This window comes from Plecotus auritus, assembly GCF_963455305.1.
Source record: "Plecotus auritus genome assembly, chromosome: 7".
Lineage (NCBI taxonomy): Eukaryota > Metazoa > Chordata > Mammalia > Chiroptera > Vespertilionidae > Plecotus > Plecotus auritus.
Genome location: NC_137774.1, coordinates 172,979,983 through 173,000,508, shown reverse-complemented (window position 1 = coordinate 173,000,508; position 20,526 = coordinate 172,979,983). Strand labels below are relative to the sequence as shown.

Sequence of the window (20,526 nt, the reverse complement as noted above, 5' to 3'; positions counted from 1 at the left end):
GCTGGTTTGGCTCAGTGGATAGAGCGTTGACCTGTGAACTAAAAGGTCCCAGGTTCAATTCCGGTCAAGAGCACATGACTGGGTCACGGGCTCAATCCCTACTAGGAGGCAGCTGATCCATTATTCTCTCTCTTTGATGGTGTTTCTATCTCTCTCCCTCTCCTTTCCTTTCTGAAATCATCCATCATTTACATTAGAGGGACAGACAAACAGTAAGAGCACCTGTATGTGATCACAAATGTGCTTGCAGGAGAGTCTCACATAATTGTCTCCATCGTCATTTGACAGACCGAACACAGAGATCCCTAACCTTTGTCTACAACTGGGGATAAGAGACAAAAATAACAAGAAAATTTTTCACACTCCTTCAAGTAGTTGCTCAGTTTGGCTGTGTTATAAAGACCACCAGAATATATCATCCTTCTTTCTTCCTGGCTTTCCATTGTTTGTTTCACCTATGAAGGTCTGGGTGAGTGAATGGTACTGGGCCCTCTCCGTGTACTACTGCTTTGTTCACAGTGTTGAGGGAGGCTGCAGGGTCTGGACTCTTCAAGCCACCTGAACAGTGGTAATGCTCAGTGTATTCCTAACCGTGGGCAAGGCAAATAGAGCCAAGCTTCCCAAACCACTGAGAAATTAGCTCCAGTCCTTTAGATCCTTTGTAGAACCACTGGTAGAAAGCAATTTTAAGTCTTAAATATACTTTCTATGTGTGCTAGTGAAGGCTTTTCCATATTCAATAGTTTCTTCATATCTATACTAATAAAAGGGTAATATGCTAATTAGACCAGATGTCATCTTCTGGACATCCTTCCTGACAAAGCCATGGTGGTGGGGGCCGAGGCAGAGGTGGTTAGGGGGCAATCAGGCTGGCAAGGGAGCAGTTAGGGGGCGATCAGGCTGTCAGGGGAGTAGTTAGAGGGTGATCAGGCTGGCAGGCAGAAGTGGTTAGGGGTGATCAGGCAGGCAGGCAGGTGAGTGGTTAGGAGCCAGTGGTCCTGGATTGCAAGAGGGTGCAGGCAGGGCTGAGGGAACCCCTTCCATGCACGAATTTTGTGCATCGGGCATCTAGTTCCAAAATAATGTTTAGATTCTGCTGTGCCATCATCATGATTGCCATCACCACTGGACAATGTCTAGATTCCCTATGAGCATGCAACCTCCTAGAGCAGCCGAGTTTTCCATTGTTTAAAAGGAGATAATCTGTCCCTTATTTGGGGTATTTGTTTCTTCCAGATATTTTCATTGATTTTTAATCTACAGACTGTATAACCTATTTTATTACAAAAGAACAGTGATTATAAATGGACTCTGAAAACTTCGTATTTTTTCATAGAATTTAACCAAAACCCCTCTGTCTTCTAACATTTTCTACTTTTAGACTTGTTACTTACAACTAGATAATCCAGGAAAATAAAAATATTAACATTTTCTTGAGAAACTTGACTTGTTTTCTGAACAGAAAACCCCAATATGAGTGCATTTCTAAGGATATTGTTGTGAGTGAGCCATACTGAGGGAAGGAGGTGGAAAACACCAAGCCACACAGTGGCCAGGATCTTCATGTTGTGGAATGAGGGCAGCAGCCATACTGTGGTGTTTCTATTACTTCCTTCCTCTGCGTATTAGGCATAACAGGATCCAATGACCCATCAATCCAAAACCATAGATGGGCAGATGCTAACATGGTTGTTAGTTGTAAGTACTGGCGTTTGTTCTTACCACTTTTTCCTATTGATAGGTTCTGATACCAATAAAACACCAAAAGCTGAAGAAGTCAAGTTAAGTGACAGTGTCTCTAAAGTAAGTATTGTAATCTAATTTTGGTTGCTGGTATACTGGAATGTATCATGATCCCTTGCTCTTAGGAGTATCTTCAAGTGGAATGAAATAGCAATGTGTTCCTCTTTGGGTTAAAGTAAATCTGATAGTAAAATATAAGCTAAATCTGAGTTTACTTGATATTCTTTATATTATTTATCTTTAAAGCAGTGGAAATTGATATCCAATTTTGCCAAGTAAGAAAGTAAACACATTCTTTTATTTTAGACTTATGCCAAATTTATATTTATGTGTTTTTCTTTACCACTCAATTTATGACTTTTCTTTTCTTTCAGACTCCCTTTACCTCTAAAGAATTTTCCCAGAATTAATTCTTTGCCTTATTTGTGACTCGACAGAATATTTTATTAATCTCTGAAAAAATGTTTACAACAATTCACTCACTATTGTTTTAGTGGAAACTAATATTTCTGTATATAGTATTGCTTTCCTGTATATGGAAACATTTTTTGTTTATTTTGACAGTTCACTGCATGTGCTCAAATAGAATGGCCAGATTAATCAAGTATAATTTCATTGACTTTATCTTTTTACATTAGATTACTTCTTTATGCATTTCATCATGGAAAAACAATTTTATAATATTTTAGATTTCAAAACTGTTTAAAGAGAGAAAAAGTTTTGGAAGGATATATACCAAACTGTAAACATAATGACCAATAGAGAAAGTGATAAAGGGGGCCTTATAATTTTCACTCTGTGTATTTGAAATATAAATGATCAGAAAGGCTGTGTGTTTTTATATTTACATTTATTGAGTTATAGGTCCCCCAAAGTCCATATTTCAGTTCAATTCAAAGGTTATACTTTATTTCATACACTGTTGTAATGATTTGGGATATATCACTGAACAAAAAAGAGTGTTTGGACCTTATAGAGTTTGCATTTTAACAGAGGAAGACAGATAATAAACCACAAACACATAAACAAATGAATTGTATGGTCTATTAGATGGTGATGATGCTGGGAGAAAAGAAAAAGTAGAATAGAATGGAGTGGAGTGGAGTAGAGTAGAGTAGAGTAGAGTAGAGTAGAGTAGAGTAGAGTAAGGGGGATCAGGGATTTAGACCGTGGAACAAGGGGAAGTTTCTGTCTCACATGGGGTAGTCCTCCTTGAGAAGGTGAAATTTCAGCAGATTGAAAGAAGATTGAGAGAGTCATCCAAGTGGACCTGAGGAAACACTTCAGGCAGAGAGCAGAGCTGGATGACAACCATGGCAGAAAGGTGCTTGGTACCAATGGGAGAGGAGTAAGGGATGAGACGACAGATACACAGGAAGAGAGAAGAGTCAGGCCATCCAGGGCCTTACAGGCAATGATGAGGACATATGGAGTAAAAGGAGGAGCCTTTGCTGGGGACTGAGTAGAGATGTGGTATCATTTAACTTACAAAATGCTCAGTCTGGTGGCTGAGTGCAGAACAGGCATGAGGGCAATTGATATAATGGAGTAGCTTTGTTGGACTGGCCCTCCTACAGATAACATTCTAAGGCTGGCCAAAATAGAAAAGCTTATTATTTGAGGGCCAACGGCAGGTGGGTAAAGCAAAGCAGCAAACAAACACCAGGGAGAAACGTATTGAATGTGGCGTTGAATGAAGAGAGCGTCCCTGAACAGGAGCCATGCTTCTGCAGGTCATACCAGAGGCATGCCCCAGCTGCGTGGCTCAAGCTGCTAGAACTCTAGCAGAAAGCCTCCTTCTTTCTGATTTAAAGTATTAGAGGATGAAGTTGGGGATGCCAAAAATTAAACAAGATCTTGGAAGGGAGGGAGCCACAAAGGAGGAACCTCAAAATCTGCATACGCATTTCCCTTAGATGCTTGCCTGACCCTGGAATTGTCACACACGATTGGTATCTTCATCAGAGAAAATGACCATTTCATGTTTTTTCTCCAAATATTTAGAATCTTATTTTTAAAGTAGCTGTACTCTACCATCCAGTGTTTATTTTTATAGCTCACTGTGCGTGCTCAGCTTGGTGCAAAATCCGAAAAATTGCTGAAGAAAGGCAAGAGCGTTTCTGACACATTGCTAGTTAACATCATGGTAAATGCTATTAAGTAAGTACTATTTTTTGTATCTATTTAATATATTCTCTACCATATAGAGGTATATAAAAATAATATAGAATTATTTTATATTTAATATCTAATGAATGCTACTACTCACCTATATAAGAAGACACACAGCAAGATCAAGATACATTTTGTGATTTACATGCCTGTATTTCACTTTCTGCATTACCAACTGTATTTTGTTCACCCAGATGCTAATTCGGGTCAGTTTCTATAACCTGTGAGAAATTGAAAGAGAAATCAGGTACTACTTAGAAAAGCCAATGGACGATGGATTATGGAGGGGAGAGACCCTAACTGTGGGTTCACAGGCCAGTGTGCTTCCTCATTTTGTGTTTCAGGAGGAGGGTGTGAACTTAGGGATCCAAAGGTTGAGCAGTGATGGGTAAGAAGGTGGTGAGAATGTAGAGGTGCACAGGGAAGAATTAATTATGTGCAGAACACAGAGGTGACATGTGATAGGGGATGAAGAAAAGCCAAAATAGGCTGCAATTCGGTAATCTTCTTCTTTTCTAAGGAAGGAGAATTTCCACAGGCCTTCTTTGTAATACAGAAAAGGGGCAAATTAAGAGAAGCCATAGAAGCTCAGTTGACACATATATTAAAGAGATGAGGTTTAGGAGGATGAAAAAAAAAAGAATCAAAAAGCTATCATGAAAGAGAGCTGGGATGGGTGAGGAAATAGAATGGGGTAGCTGTGCTGTGTGGGAAACATGAGACCAGTGGGAGAGGGAGGGAAGGAGGTTTTAGGGAAGTTGTGCTCTGCATCTGGAATGGACTCCGCCTTTAGTGTTTTCTTAAGACCTCATTAAAGGTTTGAGTTGCTTCTCCATTGTGATGTATCTTGGAATGATTGCTCCTTGAATGCACTGCTGAAGGAAGTGGGTCATCGGGATGCTCCCCCTCAGAGCTGGGAGGGATCTCATTCTACTAGTTGTAACATTTCTCAGAACTGGTGCAAAATATGTCTTACCTATGGGACTCCTTGTTCAAAGCATTGTGTATGAAAAAAAAAGCAGCTATAAAGCAGATCTTAGCTTTGGCTTCAGCAGTGTTAGAGTGTCTGCACATTACCCTCTTCACTACCCTCCCACAACCATCCCCACTGCTCCTGAGGCACCATCAGAGGACTGTTGTTGCTTTGAAATGCTTTCATCTAGCCCAAACCCATCCGTTTTCAATGAGGAAAGTAAGGCACGTGGCAGTTCCATGAGGCAGTTCAGTCAAGTGTCTGGTGAGTAGGGTGGCCAGAGCCAGGTCTTCTCACTCTATGTCACCTGATGTCATCACCGCTGAACAAGTGTGACCCTGACCACCTCCTCCCTCTGAAGTAGCTCCTGAGACTGTGGGTGGAGGAGGGGTCACACAGAGCTGGTGAGGTGCTCAAGAAACATCTCCACTGTAGGCCAACAAACCGATTCTATGTGGTTCTTTACCAAACTCTGACAAGTTATAAAAGCAACAATGAGGTATTTTCCTGCTTTTCATAGTTCTAACAGAAAAAAAAAAACAAGATCGTAACTTTTAATCCAAACACCAGAATCTCACTTGTGCATAATTTAGAGGTTTCGAAGAGCAAAGTTAAAGTTTATACCCTTTTCATACTGTTTTCCAATTTAAAGAACTAAAATAATTCTTAGATCACGCATTCTCTATAGAGGATACTACACTAAGGGTCTGTACCCAAGTTATAATTTAATTGAGATAAATAAGACTCGCTTGAATTGTTCTAAGTAGAAATATGATAATTACCAGTTGTGTGGTGAAGTGGATGAGAGATGAGTTCAGATCAGGCGGTCATGACTCCATGCTGGCTTGGGTGGGGGAGGAAGAACTTCCCAGGTTGGCATTGTGAGTATCCATCATGTACTAACCTCTGTGCTGGGGTCTTAAAATGTATCATTTCAGTTCATTCTCACAACCACCCTGTGAGGTATGCTATCCCACTACGTATAGATGGGGAAACAATTTCAGTGGACAAACTGCCTGGGAACACAATCTAGAAAGTGCAATTCACACTAATTCATACTCACACAACAGTGAGGAGATCAGTTTGTTTGAAGTAAATAGTACAAAATTGTGAGAGAGAAGATGTCATAGGTAAGGAAGCTGTGTCCAGGTAGTTCTAAATACCAATGCATGGCCTCTAGAATAAATGTGGAGGGCAGCAGGTACCCACAGAAGGATTTTAAGCAAGTGAATGATTAGTTAACCCAAATTTACTACAGAGAAATAATATTCATACAGGAGGAGATAGTTATGAAATTGAAATAAAGATAAAGGAAAGATTCATTGTATTATTATTTCTAATGTACTTATGCCTACCGACATGTTCATGGTTTGTCCATTTTCAATTTAGTCAGATACCTGTGGATCAAGGCTGGGTCCTCGATGGTTTTCCAATGACACTGAACCAAGCAGAGCTTCTGGAGCAAGCTCTCACAGGCTGCACCAGAAACCTCACGGAACTGGAGGAAAAGAAAGCACGAATATTCACACTGGCTGTTGATCCTATAACTGCCAAAGATGTGCCTTTTTCCCCAGCTGTATTTGATTTTGTCATGTTATTAGATATTTCAGATAATTCCTCACTGGGTCGCATGAATGACATCATGGGTAAGTTGGACACTTCCTCCTCCTCCTCCTTCTCCTCCTCCTTCTTCTCCTTCTCCTCCTTCTTCTTCTTCTCCTTCTCCTTCTTCTCCTTCTCCTCCTTTGATGATCTTATTTACAATTTAAATTTCTCTAGGATACTGGGTATCCTAAATTTTCTGGCACTACCTAACTGGAGTTAGTGCAGACTCATTCCCACAAAACTGCACCCAATTACTGATGTCAATCTCAAGTAGTGGATCCCCAGGTTACTAACACTTCTGTCTAAGTTGAATACAGATGTGGGGGCTTCCATGACTCCTCCTTGGGTTTGATAAATTACTATAATGGATCACAGGACTCAGGGAAACACTTCACTTATGATTACTGGTTCATTATAAAGGATGTTATAAAGGATGTAGATGAATGGCCAGATAAAGGGGTGCATAGGTCAAGGTCTGGAAGCATCCCTGTGCATCTTGGAGTGCACCCTCCTCCCAGAATGTGGATGCATTCGTCAACCCAGAAGCTTTTGAGGCCCCTTCTTCAGAGTTTTTGGTTTTTTTCAAAGATGTCTACTGATTGATATTAGTATAAGCCAAAACACATAAATTAAAGTTATTAGATGAGGGAGAGAAGTTGAAGTGTTCAACCATGCAACTCTGGTTTGCTAAAAAATAAAGCAAAGCCAGGGTAATGCTGCTAATTTGGTGGAAAAGGATGTTTAGGGACTGAATGATGTCAAAGAAGTTCATCAGCGACGTGGGAGTACTGGACAGATAATCAGTGTATAAATCGTTACGATTGCAGAGATGGAGCTGTTCAAGGTGACCACAAAATCCTAGATGTGGCCATGGTAGTGAGTGCCAGAGGTAGAGAGAAGGAGTAGGGTTGGGGAGAAAGGGATGCTCATCCATGTGCTGAAGGCCTTGACATACACGAGAAAGTGACCCTGAGATGGTGCATGGCAGCATCTCCTGAGAAAAGCTCCCACAATTTCCTTCAATCACCCATTACTGATGTCAGTCATCTTTGAGTTTTATAAATAACCAGAGCATTATTCTGTATTCTAAATCCATTTCCTCTTTTTCTGCCATAAATGTAGATGGAAAAAATGGATTGCTGTATCCTGTGAGGGTCCTTCATTTTCTTGAACACCGTTAATTCACTCTTCAATGTTCTTTTGCATTGTCTGAGTAATTCTATTTTTTAAAAATCTAGTTCAAGGCTTTTCCCCCCTCTTCATGATTTTATATTTATTCTAAATTCATGAGCGTTCTGGGCTTTAGACTATTAATTCTGAATAGGGCTCAGTCAGAGCTGTTGAGATTGTTTTTGTTATTGTTTTTGGCCTCTTGTGATCATTCCTTTCTATTTATTCTACGCTAGGGAAAGATCATAGTGTCTAGAAAGAAAGATAAATTACTTCATTGTAATATAATACTGACAAATAACTTGTATGCATATTTGAGTTTATGTCTACCCTGTTATTTCATTCTTAATTTTTACATCCTGGTGGTGATTTTCTAATCACTTGCTAGTCTGTTATTCACGATGACCCATCATTTTTCATTGTCATCTCTTCATAGTTAATCCTGAGACCCTCTCCATTGAAACTACAACTCCTCTTTATTGTTATATTTTATGTTTTCTCCAATTTCCAAGGAAAATTTAAATTCTGATGCAAAAACTACACTCTTTCAACATCTTACTGAGCATTCTAAATCATTTTGGACCAAAGGTGGGACCATATCTATCTGACTTTCTTGCATCAGTACATTTTGTTAGGTCCACGCTGACAGGAGCCAGGCCAAGAGACGTTGTGAGAGGTTAAAAGATGTTACTGCATTCTCTCACAGCGGGCTGAGACCAGTGTGTCGGTGTCAGCCCCAAGGGGGAGGTTAGGTCCTCTCCTCTAGGGCAAAAGTGTGCAATAGAGGGTCAGGATGTGGGTGCCTGAGTTGTTCAAGGGAGTCAAGGGAGGAGAGTGCACAGGTCCAACAGGCAGAGGGGCAAACTTCTTATCTTGCCCCTGCAGGGCCCAAGCTATGGGAAAAGGCTTATAACAACATCTGTTTCAGAAAACATGTCCAAGCAGGAGAGTAAGGGCAGGTCACCCTAACACATCTCAACAGTGCGTCAGCAACTTGGCCTCGTTTTGCAAATTATCTAATTAAGTGATTTTCATGTCACAGCTAAAGCATTTTCAACTGAGACTTCTCATGAAGATGTCAATCAGTGTGTAGCTGCTAGAAAACCAGATACGGATGGTGACCAGAATTTAAGAGACCAAATACAGCATCGGTTAGTATAAAACTCAGCACCCTTGCTTCTTGTCCTTTGAAAAGACTGACAACAAGTCACTTTGGGATCATCAGATCTAGGGGAAAGATGCCTCTCCTAGCATTCAGTCTTTTCCCGAGAGAGCAAAACTAAGTAGCTTTGATGTTGAGCGCTAGCTTGCTGACATAGTCAGAGCACCAGTCACCATAACCTGGGAGGGAAGAATTAAATCAGGTAGCACCTCCCTCTGTGGTTACAGGAACTTCCAAATTCATTATATGGAATCCTAATCCATCCCTACTCAGCAAATGCCCAGGAAGACCGTGAAGTCTCAAAGAGCTGGCAGCAGACTACAGAGTGTAGTTCTAAAACTACTTCTGTTTTGCTAAAATGAAGTTAAGCTGTTTTTTTGTTTTGTTTTTTTTTTTTTTTTAAAGAAACTATTCTTTTGGTTGCATGCAATTTGTTCCTTGGAAAAGAAAATTTAAACAATTTTATGAAACCTTGAGGAGTCTAAAAATACATAGTGATCCAGGGACAAGTAATTTGAGCGACATTAATTAAGCCTACCGCCTCTCAGGGAGCACAGGGAAGTTTCAAGGATCATTCCAAGAATATATTTGAGTAAAGCAAGTAAGTCTGAACCAGCTCCACTTACTCGAGGATCTCTTCAATTTCTATCTCTAAGAAAAGAGTAGATGACGAAGGTGGCTCAGGCTGCAGCTGCCCTCAAAAGTGTATTCAGTTCTTCCCCTGTGAGTGCAGACCATGTGTCCTCAGAAAACTGACTGCCACTAAAAGGTTCCTGAAATGATCCTATTTTAAACCTTCTTTCACTCTTTCATACACCTCAAAAACATGGCTTTTGGGTATTAAATAATTTCTTCTTTAAAGTGAATATTCTTCCATTGCCTGCAGAGTTCTTAAAGTTGGTCTTTCAGATTTAACTGGATTGGCAACGTGTGTTTTTTCATTATGGATGTGAGATAAATGATGCATAACGTTACTTGAATATTTCAGTCAGTACGTGATGTTTATATAATATTTTGATATTGTAGAATTATAGGTTTCTTGGAAAACTGGCCTTTATTGGAGCAGTGGTTTACAGAACCAGAAAATATTCTGATAAAAATTAATGCTGAAGTAGATAAAGAGTCTTTATGCCAGAAAGTGAAAGAAATGTTTATGAGTGAAGTGGTTAAAAAAGAGAATAAAGGTAACTAAATTTTTTTTATATAATTTTGAGCTCATATAATCAAAATGTATGGTTTTAATGAATTTAGGAGGGAATGAGAATGTGATCGCAAAGTCCTATTTTGTATTTGGATTATGCCATCTACAAGTGTCTTATACCTCTGGTTTTAGTTTTCTGCCACAGATGTTTCTAAATAAAATATTTTTCTCTTTGTTTTAATTTAATTTAATTAATTAAAATAGATCATCTAGCTGAAAGCATTGTTTTCCTATGAAAAACAATAATAGCAGAGTTAAAATTAAGGCTGTTACAGAAAAGGGTAAAGATACCACTCTGTCACCCTCGGCCTTCTAAGGAAACAGTGTGTGAATTCTCCTTTTGGGAGGGGAACACGAGCCAGTTTATTTCCCCCAATTTTCCCCTGTTGGTGTGAGTTTACTGATTGTGAACTATTGCCTTCTATGCCTGCTTCTGGGATACATATTACTGAGATCAAACCATCCTGCCCTCCCGTGCCTTTCATCTAACCAGTAATAATTGTTCCATGGTACCACTGGGACTTACTATTGAAAGGAATGAGGAGTCACCCACTGTCAATGTCAGACTTCAAGTGGAAACTTTCCCTTGAGAAATGATTTGCAAAATGTTTCCCTTTCACCAATCCCCCCTAATTATATTGGCAACGGCAGTTTCTTGGTATAATTGAAAAATGGTCAGAGTCAGTATCACAAGGATTCTAAAACTGCCCGCTGCCCCCCCCCCCCCCCCCGGGCCACTAGACTTGTGACCGACCTACCATCGTGTGTCAGTTGCCTGACACCGAAGTAGCACCCGGGTATCAGGCACAACCACCCTGGGGGCCGGGATCTCCCACAGAGAAAGCCAAGCTCCTGGAACACCCGTGTGAAGCTCTCAGACAAAGTAAAAACCGGACCCATCGATTATTGAAGAGGCTTAGCGTGTTCTTGGAAGGTCGGGTATTAGGCCAGGGGGAGGAACGAACCCCAAACAGCCATCCTAGAGTCTGGGCTGGAAGGCCAGACCAAACTGATGCTGAGCTGTGGCCTCGAGCACCTGCCGGGAAGAAGCCACGTGTTCGTCTCGGCTGGCAGTCTCACTTTCACAGTTTCCTAAAGATTTCACATTCCCATCACCGACCGCATGAGCAGACTGGCCTGCCGCTTAGCTAAGATCTACAGTCCGATCAGTTGGTTATTTTAACAAATATCTTATCCTTAACATACTAAACATCTGCTTAGTACTCTGTTAAAAAATAAACAGGGGTGGTGCTTTTATATATATTCTGATGCCAAAAAAAGTGACTGTCATATATTGTCAAATAGGAAAAGGCAGGTTATATATTAAATTATCTCGTTTTTGTTTTTAAAAGTGTGTCTATGAAAAAAATAAATGAAAGTGTGCCTATGTATTAAATATGCCCAGAAAAGAGTCTGGCAGGCGATAACAGCACTCGATGGTCAGGAAGCGAGAAGCACAAGGAGCCTGAACAGACCATTTCCCTTTCCACTTCTTTGTCTAAATTGTATGATTTTTTTAAAAAAAAATAGTAACTATATTACTTTACAACCAGGGAAAAAGTTAATTTCTACTTTGAAAAATAATCTACTAGAACGAAACCTCCTTGTGTGTCGAACTGCAGAGAATAATCTAAGGGCAAAGGGAGGATGTACAAAGAGAAATAGCCATACGAGAGGGTAGGGACTCATTGCCAGGGCTCGGGCTGTAAAGCTGTGGCCATTTCCGGCATGGAGGGCTCGCAGGCCAGGGAGGGCAAGGGCAGTGCTAGAAAGGGTGAACTTGGATCGTGGAAGCCGAAGGGCCTGACAGTAACGGGAACCTGGGGAAACAAGCCAGCCACCCTCTGCCACTCAAGGCCCTGGGCTGATTGTCCCCTCTGCCCGGACACTCTTCCCTCCCTCACCCACCGGCCTCACTCCCTGACTCTTTCCAAGTCTTTGCTCAAACCCCACCTTCTCAGTGGGCCTGCCCTGCTCAGCACTCCATTTGAAACGTCATCGGCTGCCCCACAGCCCTCCCAATCCCCTGTACGCTGTTCTATTTATCTTCTTAGCACTTATCACCTTCCAACCTCTTATATAAATTAACCTATTCCTGCCCTCCTGGCACCGCTCAGGGGTTGAGCGCCGACCTGTGAACCAGGAGGTCACCGTTCAATTCCCAGTCGGGCCACATGCCTGGGTTGTGGGCTCAGTCCCCAGTGTGGGGCGTGCAGGAGGCAGCCAATCAATGATTCTCATCAATGGTGTTTCTGTCTCTCTCTCCCTTCCTCTCTGAAATTATTTTAAAAAAATATATTTTTTAAAAATTGCCTTACATTGATGGTTTGCCTCTCACCACTGGAATGCAAGTTTCACGAGGCAGTGATTTTTTCTCTCTCGTTTTATTGTTGTGTCTTCAGCAACCGGAACTGTGTGGTGTGGTCTGTAGCAGGAGTAGTGGTACTGGCAGTGGCAGTAGTAGGAGCAGCAGCAGTGGGAGCAGTAGTGGTGGTGGGTAGTGGTAGTCTTCCCTTATTGTCACAGCCCTTCCTTTCTTTCAAGGCACAATGCAGGTTTAGTGAATGGTTGTTACATGAATGAATGAACTGCTAAAACTCAATGGAGTGCTCTGTGCTACTTTCAGCGCTTTATATCTATTCACTCACAGGTGTTGGTGCAGACATCTCCTTCCCCTTCTTTCCCCCCCGCCCCCCACCTCCACCTCCTCCATCACATTGCTCTTCACCTTCTCTTTACACTTTTTTAAATCTTGTTTTTCCATTGGAAATTTTGAAATAATCCTTTTTTCCTATTCTTCCACATTAGCTATGTTTATATTGTTGCTTTTACATTTGGCACCCCCTCAACAAGCCACACACACACACACACACACACACACACACACACGCAATTCCCTTTCCATTCCCATCCCAGCCTCACCACCAACACCATCGGGAGGGAAATGGCATTTCTTACCAAGCAGCGAGGCTGAAAATCTTAAGGACTGGATAGTTTAAGGGAGACCCCCAAAACATAAATTTAGCCTTAAATCAATTTATATCCGTTTAGGTAGTTAATTAGTAGGTCAAGTGAAATAGTAGGTGTTTGAAATTCCTAATGAGAGTTCATTCTTATCGTCCCTTTGAAGTTAAAAGGAAACTAGAAGAAAAGGAAGCTGCGAAAAAGGAAGAAGCTTCCCTGGCTGAGTCCCCACCTTTGCCGCCGCCTCCCCCGCCTCCTGAACCAGAAAAAGAGAAGGAAACGCACCCTCAGCATGAGCTCCGGAAAGCTTCTGGGAAAGGAAAACGCGTATCAGGTGATTGATGGAGCAGTCTGCCCCCCTGTCTGCCAGTCTCGTTTTCACTTAGAAGAGAATGACGACAAATGGTAGTCCCAGTCCTCTAGCCTACAGTCAGACTTGTAGCAGCCCCAGTCCTATGGAAACAAGCCACACGCTCAGATGGAGGGGGAAGAGCCCTTAGTAGCTAAGAGTCTGGTTGTCACCAAGCCCAGGCACCTCACTGCGTCGGGGGTGGGGACCGTGAAGTCCTCACCCCCAGATCTGCTGGTTAGAATAAGTCCGCAGATGGAAGAGAACAGGTACTGAGGATCATCAGAAGGAATTTAGAGCAGATCAGGAGGACAGACGTCTGTGTGCTGAACTGTAGTTTTACGTATCGTGAGAACATCTATGACCAGGAGAATGAGCATAAGCAGGTATCCACAGAATAAGGGAATAAATCAACAGTACTCATTAGAGCAGCCGTGGGCAAACTACGGCCCGCGGGCCAGATCTGGCAGTTCTATCCGGTTCTCTTGCTCTCCCCTCCGCTCCTTTACTTTGAATTTATATTAGTTCACACAAACACTCCATCCATGCTTTTGTTCCGGCCCTCCGGTCCAGTTTAAGAACCCATTGTGGCCCTCGAGTCAAAAAGTTTGCCCACCCCTGTGAGACTAGTATTTATATGTAACTTAATCTTCAGTGCAGTATGATTATAAAAGGATAGGAGAAGTATACAGTGTAATATATAATGTATATGGATAAAGTTTGTGTAGAAAATATTTTGTAGCTTACATTTGTTCTAGATTCTTAACCAGTAAGGTCTGTTACGTTATGTGTTAGACAATGAAGATAATGACAAATGTAAAGTGCTTAATTGTTGAAATGCATGATGTTGGTAGAATATCATTGGGCTGTATACATGAACAAATATGGCGGTAGTTTCTGGTTTCAGCTTTATGAGTGGCAGGTGGTACAGTTACCCAAGTCTATCTGAGTATATCTAAAAATTTTTAAATTATTTTAAAATATATTTTTATTGACTTCAGAGAGGAAGGGAAAGGAAGAAAGAAATAGAAACATCAATGATGAGAGAGACTCATCAATCGGCTGCCTCCTGCACACCCCACACTGGGGATTGAGCCCACAATCTGGCATGTACCCTGACTGGGAATAGAACCGTGACCTCCTGTTCATATGTCAACGCTCAGCCATTGAGCCACGCCTGCTGAGCTACCTGGGTATATTCTTGATAGTGTACCATGATTGTATTTCCAACCCCATCATCTTCATGCTTCATGGAGATTTGAAATGGGCCTGAATATGTTTAAATTCAATTTATTTATATTAAACAAATAACTTTGAAGACTTGGCAACATGCTATGGTCTATGAAAGACCATTATATTCCAACAGAATGGGGCTTCACTAAAGGCAAAATACACAAACTCCAAAAAAAGTTTTTTATCATATGAACAATAAAACATAAAGCTGTGCCCTGCCTGGTTTGGCTCAGTGGATAGAGCATCGGTCTGGGAAACAAAGGGTCCCAGGTTCAGTTCTGCTCAAGGGCAGGTACCTTGGTTGCAGGATCCTCCCTGGCCCAGGCCCTGGTCAAGTGCACGCAGGAGGCAACCAATCGATGTGTTTCTCTCACATTGATGTTTCTCTCTGTCTTTCCCTCTCTCTTCCACTCTCCCTAAAAATCAATGGAAAAATATCCTCAGGTGAGGATTAACAACAAAACAAAAGAAACCCACAAAGCTGTGAGTTAAATATAAACCCTTCCCCGCTATCTCACTAGGAATTTTTATAAAAACAATTCAGAGATTGGAGGAAAAATGGAAATCTTTAAAATGTCTGGTAGAACTGGGAAGATAGTCTCCACAGCAGCTCAAGTGAGACAGGCCTTCAACCTGTGGCTCAGCTCTCCCTCCCCCGACCCCTCAGCCTGCTCACAGGTGGGATGGTCCATGTAGCTGAGCCAGGCCCCTCAAACCAATCTCTGGTGTTTCTGGTCATGACACAGCTCAGTCTGAGTTTCTGAAGTTTCCTTGTGAATTTAAAATTGTTCTTGAATACTGTGCACTGGAGATATAATAAAGCTATTGTTGCTTCAAAGAGTGGTTGTATCTGCTGTCTCTTTTTTTCCACCAAGGACAGGGCTGGTGCCTGAAATGTTCAGAAGGGTTCATCTCCAGAGGCCTAATTACCGCCTCCCTATTGTATTTAGAATTACTGTAATCCCTATTGCAAGGAGATCTCGGTGCTTTGGGGCATTGGTGGGGCAATAGAACAGGCCTTGCTGCCCTCAAGGCGCAGGGAAGCTTGGTTAAGCAATTTTAGGAGGAAATTTTCCAGCAGGTTTTTTTTTTATGTAAAAATTTACAACTTTTTCAAAAGAGAAGATTTCAGAACTAAAAGCCTGAGGCCTCTGAACATGGCCAACTCAAACACCCAATTAGAATCACCTTTAGGAGTTGAGATAAAAAGAATAGGAATTAGTAAAAAAAAAAAATTAAGGGTGGAAATGGGGTCAAGAGTGAGGCATAGGCATAGCATAGTGAGTACTAAGTGATTTTTGTCCAAGTGTACATTGAATATGGTTCTGCATTTTACATCTGCTGCAAATGCACTTGGGATTAAGGTTGAAAACTTCAGAGTTATGGTCTAGTAAAGAGTTTAGTACCAAATCTACTACCAAATGTCAGAATTTCATTTAAAACTAAAACTCTCACTGTGATGAAATCACCCATGCTGCTAGTTAAGAATATTTGTTGAGACTTCAGAATATATTTTAGAACTGATAAAAAACAAACAAAACAAAACAAAAAACGTGGACAGAGTGCATGCTGTCCAAGCAGAAATTAGACTTGCCCACAATACTTTATAAGTTGTGTTTTAGGTACCACTATTTTTACCTTCTTTTCTCTGTTGCCTTGAACTTAAGTTTAGAGCGAGTTAAACAGTTTATTACCCAGAATAATGTTATTAAAGGAACTAGAAGCATACGTAGACTTTTACTGTCATCATCATCATCATCATTATTATTTTATTAAGCTTATTTCTTTAAAAAGGAATGAATTAAAATGTTTGAATTTCTTATTTATGAGTTTGGAGGTCAGCTATTTGGATGTATCAAGTCCTTTTATGGAAGTTAAAAAGATTCAGGATACTCCTCTATGTCTTGCACTGGTCTTATTTCTATGGACTCTTGGTTGTTGGATCTGAGATGTTTAAATTTAAGTGATATGTGGTATGCATTTACATGTTCTTATAACTATCACTTCTAAATACAAAGGATAGGTTCAGATGGGGTCTCTCTCCATCACAGACATTTAAAATTGCCCTATATAATCATCTTTCTACTGAAGAAAAATACTATAGCTCCAGGAGAAAGGGAAAAAATGATTGAATTTATTGACTGAATAATGCAGGATGTAGTGAATTTTTTTTTCAAGGAACCAATTTATTATTTGGGACATCTTATTGACCTCCAGATCATCAGTTTCCCATTTTCTCTCTTCCAATATATTTTTGGACTAGATTTCAGGGAATCCATGAAAAATATATCCAATCTACCCTCTGCATTGCAAATTACAGTCAATGCAAAATGGAACTGCAGAAGTCACAAGGTAACCAAGTGTGTGGTCGAGGGAAGTTCAAGGATGCGCCATATCAAAACATGTGGTTATTTAACTCTTCTTCAAGGTGTTTTGGCATCTTTCTATTACCAACTCAGTTGTCGTGTTGTATAAGGATCCTTCAGTTGAAATAAATCAAAACACAGCCATACACTTCAAATGGATTTGTGACTAACTTTTAAAACTCTACAGGGCTGTTGCCTTAAAGAATTTACTAACAAACCCACTATGAAATGTTGGTGTTAAACTAGGACTAAACTTCTGTGAGACAAAATAGAATAGTTCTAATGAGGCTGTCATTCAAGGAGTTCTGAACCACAGCCTGTCTTCTGATGAGTTTTAACTCATGGTGAAGGCCTGAGCCATGTTATGGGGTTCACAGATGTAACTGTCTATCTGTGAGAAGTAACATTTGACTGCTTACAAATCATATAGCTCAGACTATTAAAGAAAACCATAAATGATATGTACGTGTTGAATTTTGTTTAGAACCCCAGCATGGTAAGCAAGACTCTCCTCCGGAAGGAAAGGGGAAGAAAGGTGATACTGCACTCAAAAGAAAAGGTATATCTGATTAAATATAATTCTGCACTTTCTAACTGTCTCAGTGAAAAGCTAGATTATTGGTATACACTGAATACTCCTCTCAGGCATTTGTACGCCATGCGCCCCTGCCGAAGAATATAACCTCATTGTTTCTGCAGCCTGGCTCTTAGCAAAGGTCCTGCTGAGAAAAGCGATGCTTGTAAGGAATAATTTCAAGAACATCTAATATGCAGAATATCCATTCATCACAGATATTATAGATGTTATTCTCGGGCTAAGCTATGTCATCAGAAAGCTACGTACCGAACCTATTTCTTGGGTTCCCACGGGATCGCTTTCACTGAGAAGCACTTTGGTATAAAATCCTCAATGTCCTTCATGACATAACATAGCAGTGGAGGTGAAACTTGCATGATTATATAATATTATATTAAATATAATACCAATAATAATCTGGTATTATATTAAATAATTATATTAAATATAATACCAATAATAATCTGTATTATATTTTCTGAAGGGGTAGCATGTCCACGACCCTATATTTAATGGCCCCTATTTTCAATGGCCCCTATAGGAAATCCTCAGTGAGAAATTTCATTTAGAATCAAGGGACAGGAAAATCCTTCTTCCTCTAAGTGGTTAAATAATTAGCTAAACTGCTAAAGGATAGCATTTCCTCTTTTTTTTTTTTTTTTCCTGTCTAAAAGTTTAGAACCGATTAGTGATTCAGATTTAGTATCTATGCAAGGACCTAGGTCTCAGTATCTGCCTTCTAATTCCTCCCCTGGTTTTGACCTTCTACTTTAAGTTGTATTTTTCCTGACCCTAATTTCACTTATGCTTTTTTTTTCTATTTTATCTTAATTGTTTCTGTGAAATAAGGGGGATATGTTTTAAAGTAATTGACAGTTGGTAAAGGCAATCCCCGCTTCTAAAAGCATGTTAATTAGATTTATGTTGAAGCTGCTGCAATGGCTAGTTAATTAGGTCTTGAAAGGTAGTTCTAGATACAGACAGTTGGCATTTTCCAGGGTGCATTCGACTGGGTTGTCATGAAGTGGGTACCTCTGTTTAACTTACAGTATAAATTGCCAGTGTAGTTGCCTCCCAAGAGTGTGTAACGTTCACAAAATGAAGTGCTTTATCTTCGGCATTTCAAGATACATAACTAGGAATCTCAAAGAGAATATCACCCTTCTCTGATTCTATGCCCTGATGGGCTTAAGTAACTAGAGCCACTTGGTGAGTTAACACTGAGATACAAATTTTAGCTGAAATGTTAAGGGCTATTATTTATGCTCACCTCTCACCTACTTATACTAATAGGAGAATAGTTTTCACATTTACATGATTCATCCCTTGCTTTCTTAGTGTGATCAACAAAATCAAATGAAGGATTATTATAAAATCATCAAAAGTAGGAGTTAATTATACCTATGCATATTAGGTACTAAATCATCAAGTTAGACATAATAGTGCACATGCTCTAAGATCATGAAAGTATACAGACTCTAAACAAACAATGAGCAGATACAAGTTCAACCAGTAAAATATATACATTGGAGTGATGTAATTAGTTCAACTTAAGTAACTCCAGGGACTTACAAAAAAATGTTGCTCATATTTTACTGAAATTCTATTGCATTTAATAATATTTGGAATAGATGAAGAAGAAAAAGAAACTCATTCCATCTCACATTGATAATTACAAGGTTCTTCTTAGGAATCTTTCTTAGAGGAATTTATCTTGAAGTGGCCATAGCATTCTCACTTTTATTGCACCAGAAAGTCAAGTCAAAGGATGAAAAATTATCAACAGAAAAAAATAGATGAACATTTTGGTTATTGACTAAATGAAGATTTTCTTAAATTTTTCTAAATTAAAAAAAAAAATCTAGATACAACATTAGACCTGTGAATAATGGATACTCTTTTTAAGTATATAAGTAGAACTCACCTAAACTACCCACAAAATACAATTGCCAATTTTCCCCTCTACATATAATCCATATATTTTAGCTAGCATTAAAGTAGAAGATGTATTTACTTCCTAAAGAACATTTTTATTCAAAAAACATTCCATACATATATTTTTGGAAAAGAATGTGCTCCCCGTTCTACAGGCGTCTATAAACTGCATCTAGAATCTGGATAACTAATCTGAAGATAAGTTGAATTTAAACAGAATGACTTTCTACACTCTGACAACCTTGACCCTTTAAGCAAGTAATGGTTCTTCCTGGATCAAGGGGCCTTGGTCAGTGACAGTTTTTTAGATCATTATGGTGCACTTGACAGGTCTCATCCCCATATTGGTGCTGAACTGAAAATTAAGTCTCTTTCTCCTCCTTTTCTTCCTCTTCTTTCTTCTCCTCTTTCTCCTTCCTCTCTCTTTCCCTTCTCTCCCCTCAGCTGCCCTCCCCTCCCCTCTCCTTCTGTCTCTTTAATGCCTTAATTCAGCCAGGCTGTGGCACAGCAATTACCTTTATCCATACTCCCTGACTCCAGCAAGAAATACAGTTTTCCACTCAGAAACCCAATGTCTCATGCTCTACAGCAGCAGTTCTCTTTGTCACGTAAGTTAAACAGAGGTACCCACTTCATGACCCACAGGTTGAGAATCGCTAGCAGGGTCGCCTAAGACCATCGGAAAACACAGATATTTACATTACGATTCATAACAGTAGCAAAATGACAGTTATGAAGTAGCAACAAAAATAATTTTATGGTTGGGGGTCACCACAACATGAGGAACTGTATTAAAGGGTCGCGGCATTAGAAAGGTTGAGAACCACTACTCTAGACTCTAAACTTTGTAAGAACTATATGTTCATTGTGGAAGAAAGGACAGAGATAAAAATAAAATACCAAGTTGCTTTTCATAGCCAAATGAACAAGAGAGGTTGTATTGCTTTAAAAAACTAGTATTGGTATTATTGGCTAATTTCTAGGCTGTAGAAAATGAGGTTTATTATTTTTGATTAGCTGATGCTACCCAGAGTTGCTTAAAATGTAATTAATAAATTGCCTGAAGTCCATGCATT

At 40.0% G+C, this 20,526-nt stretch overlaps 1 protein-coding gene across 1 annotated transcript in view; it reads left to right on the top strand.

The window, feature by feature from the left end:
• LOC308255281 (sperm flagellar protein 2-like) overlaps positions 1–20,526 on the top strand; it is a gene marked incomplete at its 3' end in the record, with an annotated part of 136,593 nt that overhangs the window by 53,397 nt on the left and 62,670 nt on the right. Inside the window, exons 13-19 of the mRNA XM_080682505.1 lie at positions 1,742–1,803; positions 3,800–3,903; positions 6,278–6,534; positions 8,706–8,814; positions 9,852–10,009; positions 13,157–13,324; positions 17,423–17,497. Of these exons, the coding sequence (XP_080538631.1) occupies positions 1,742–1,803; positions 3,800–3,903; positions 6,278–6,534; positions 8,706–8,814; positions 9,852–10,009; positions 13,157–13,324; positions 17,423–17,497 (933 nt within the window). The remainder of the gene's footprint in view (positions 1–1,741; positions 1,804–3,799; positions 3,904–6,277; positions 6,535–8,705; positions 8,815–9,851; positions 10,010–13,156; positions 13,325–17,422; positions 17,498–20,526) is intronic.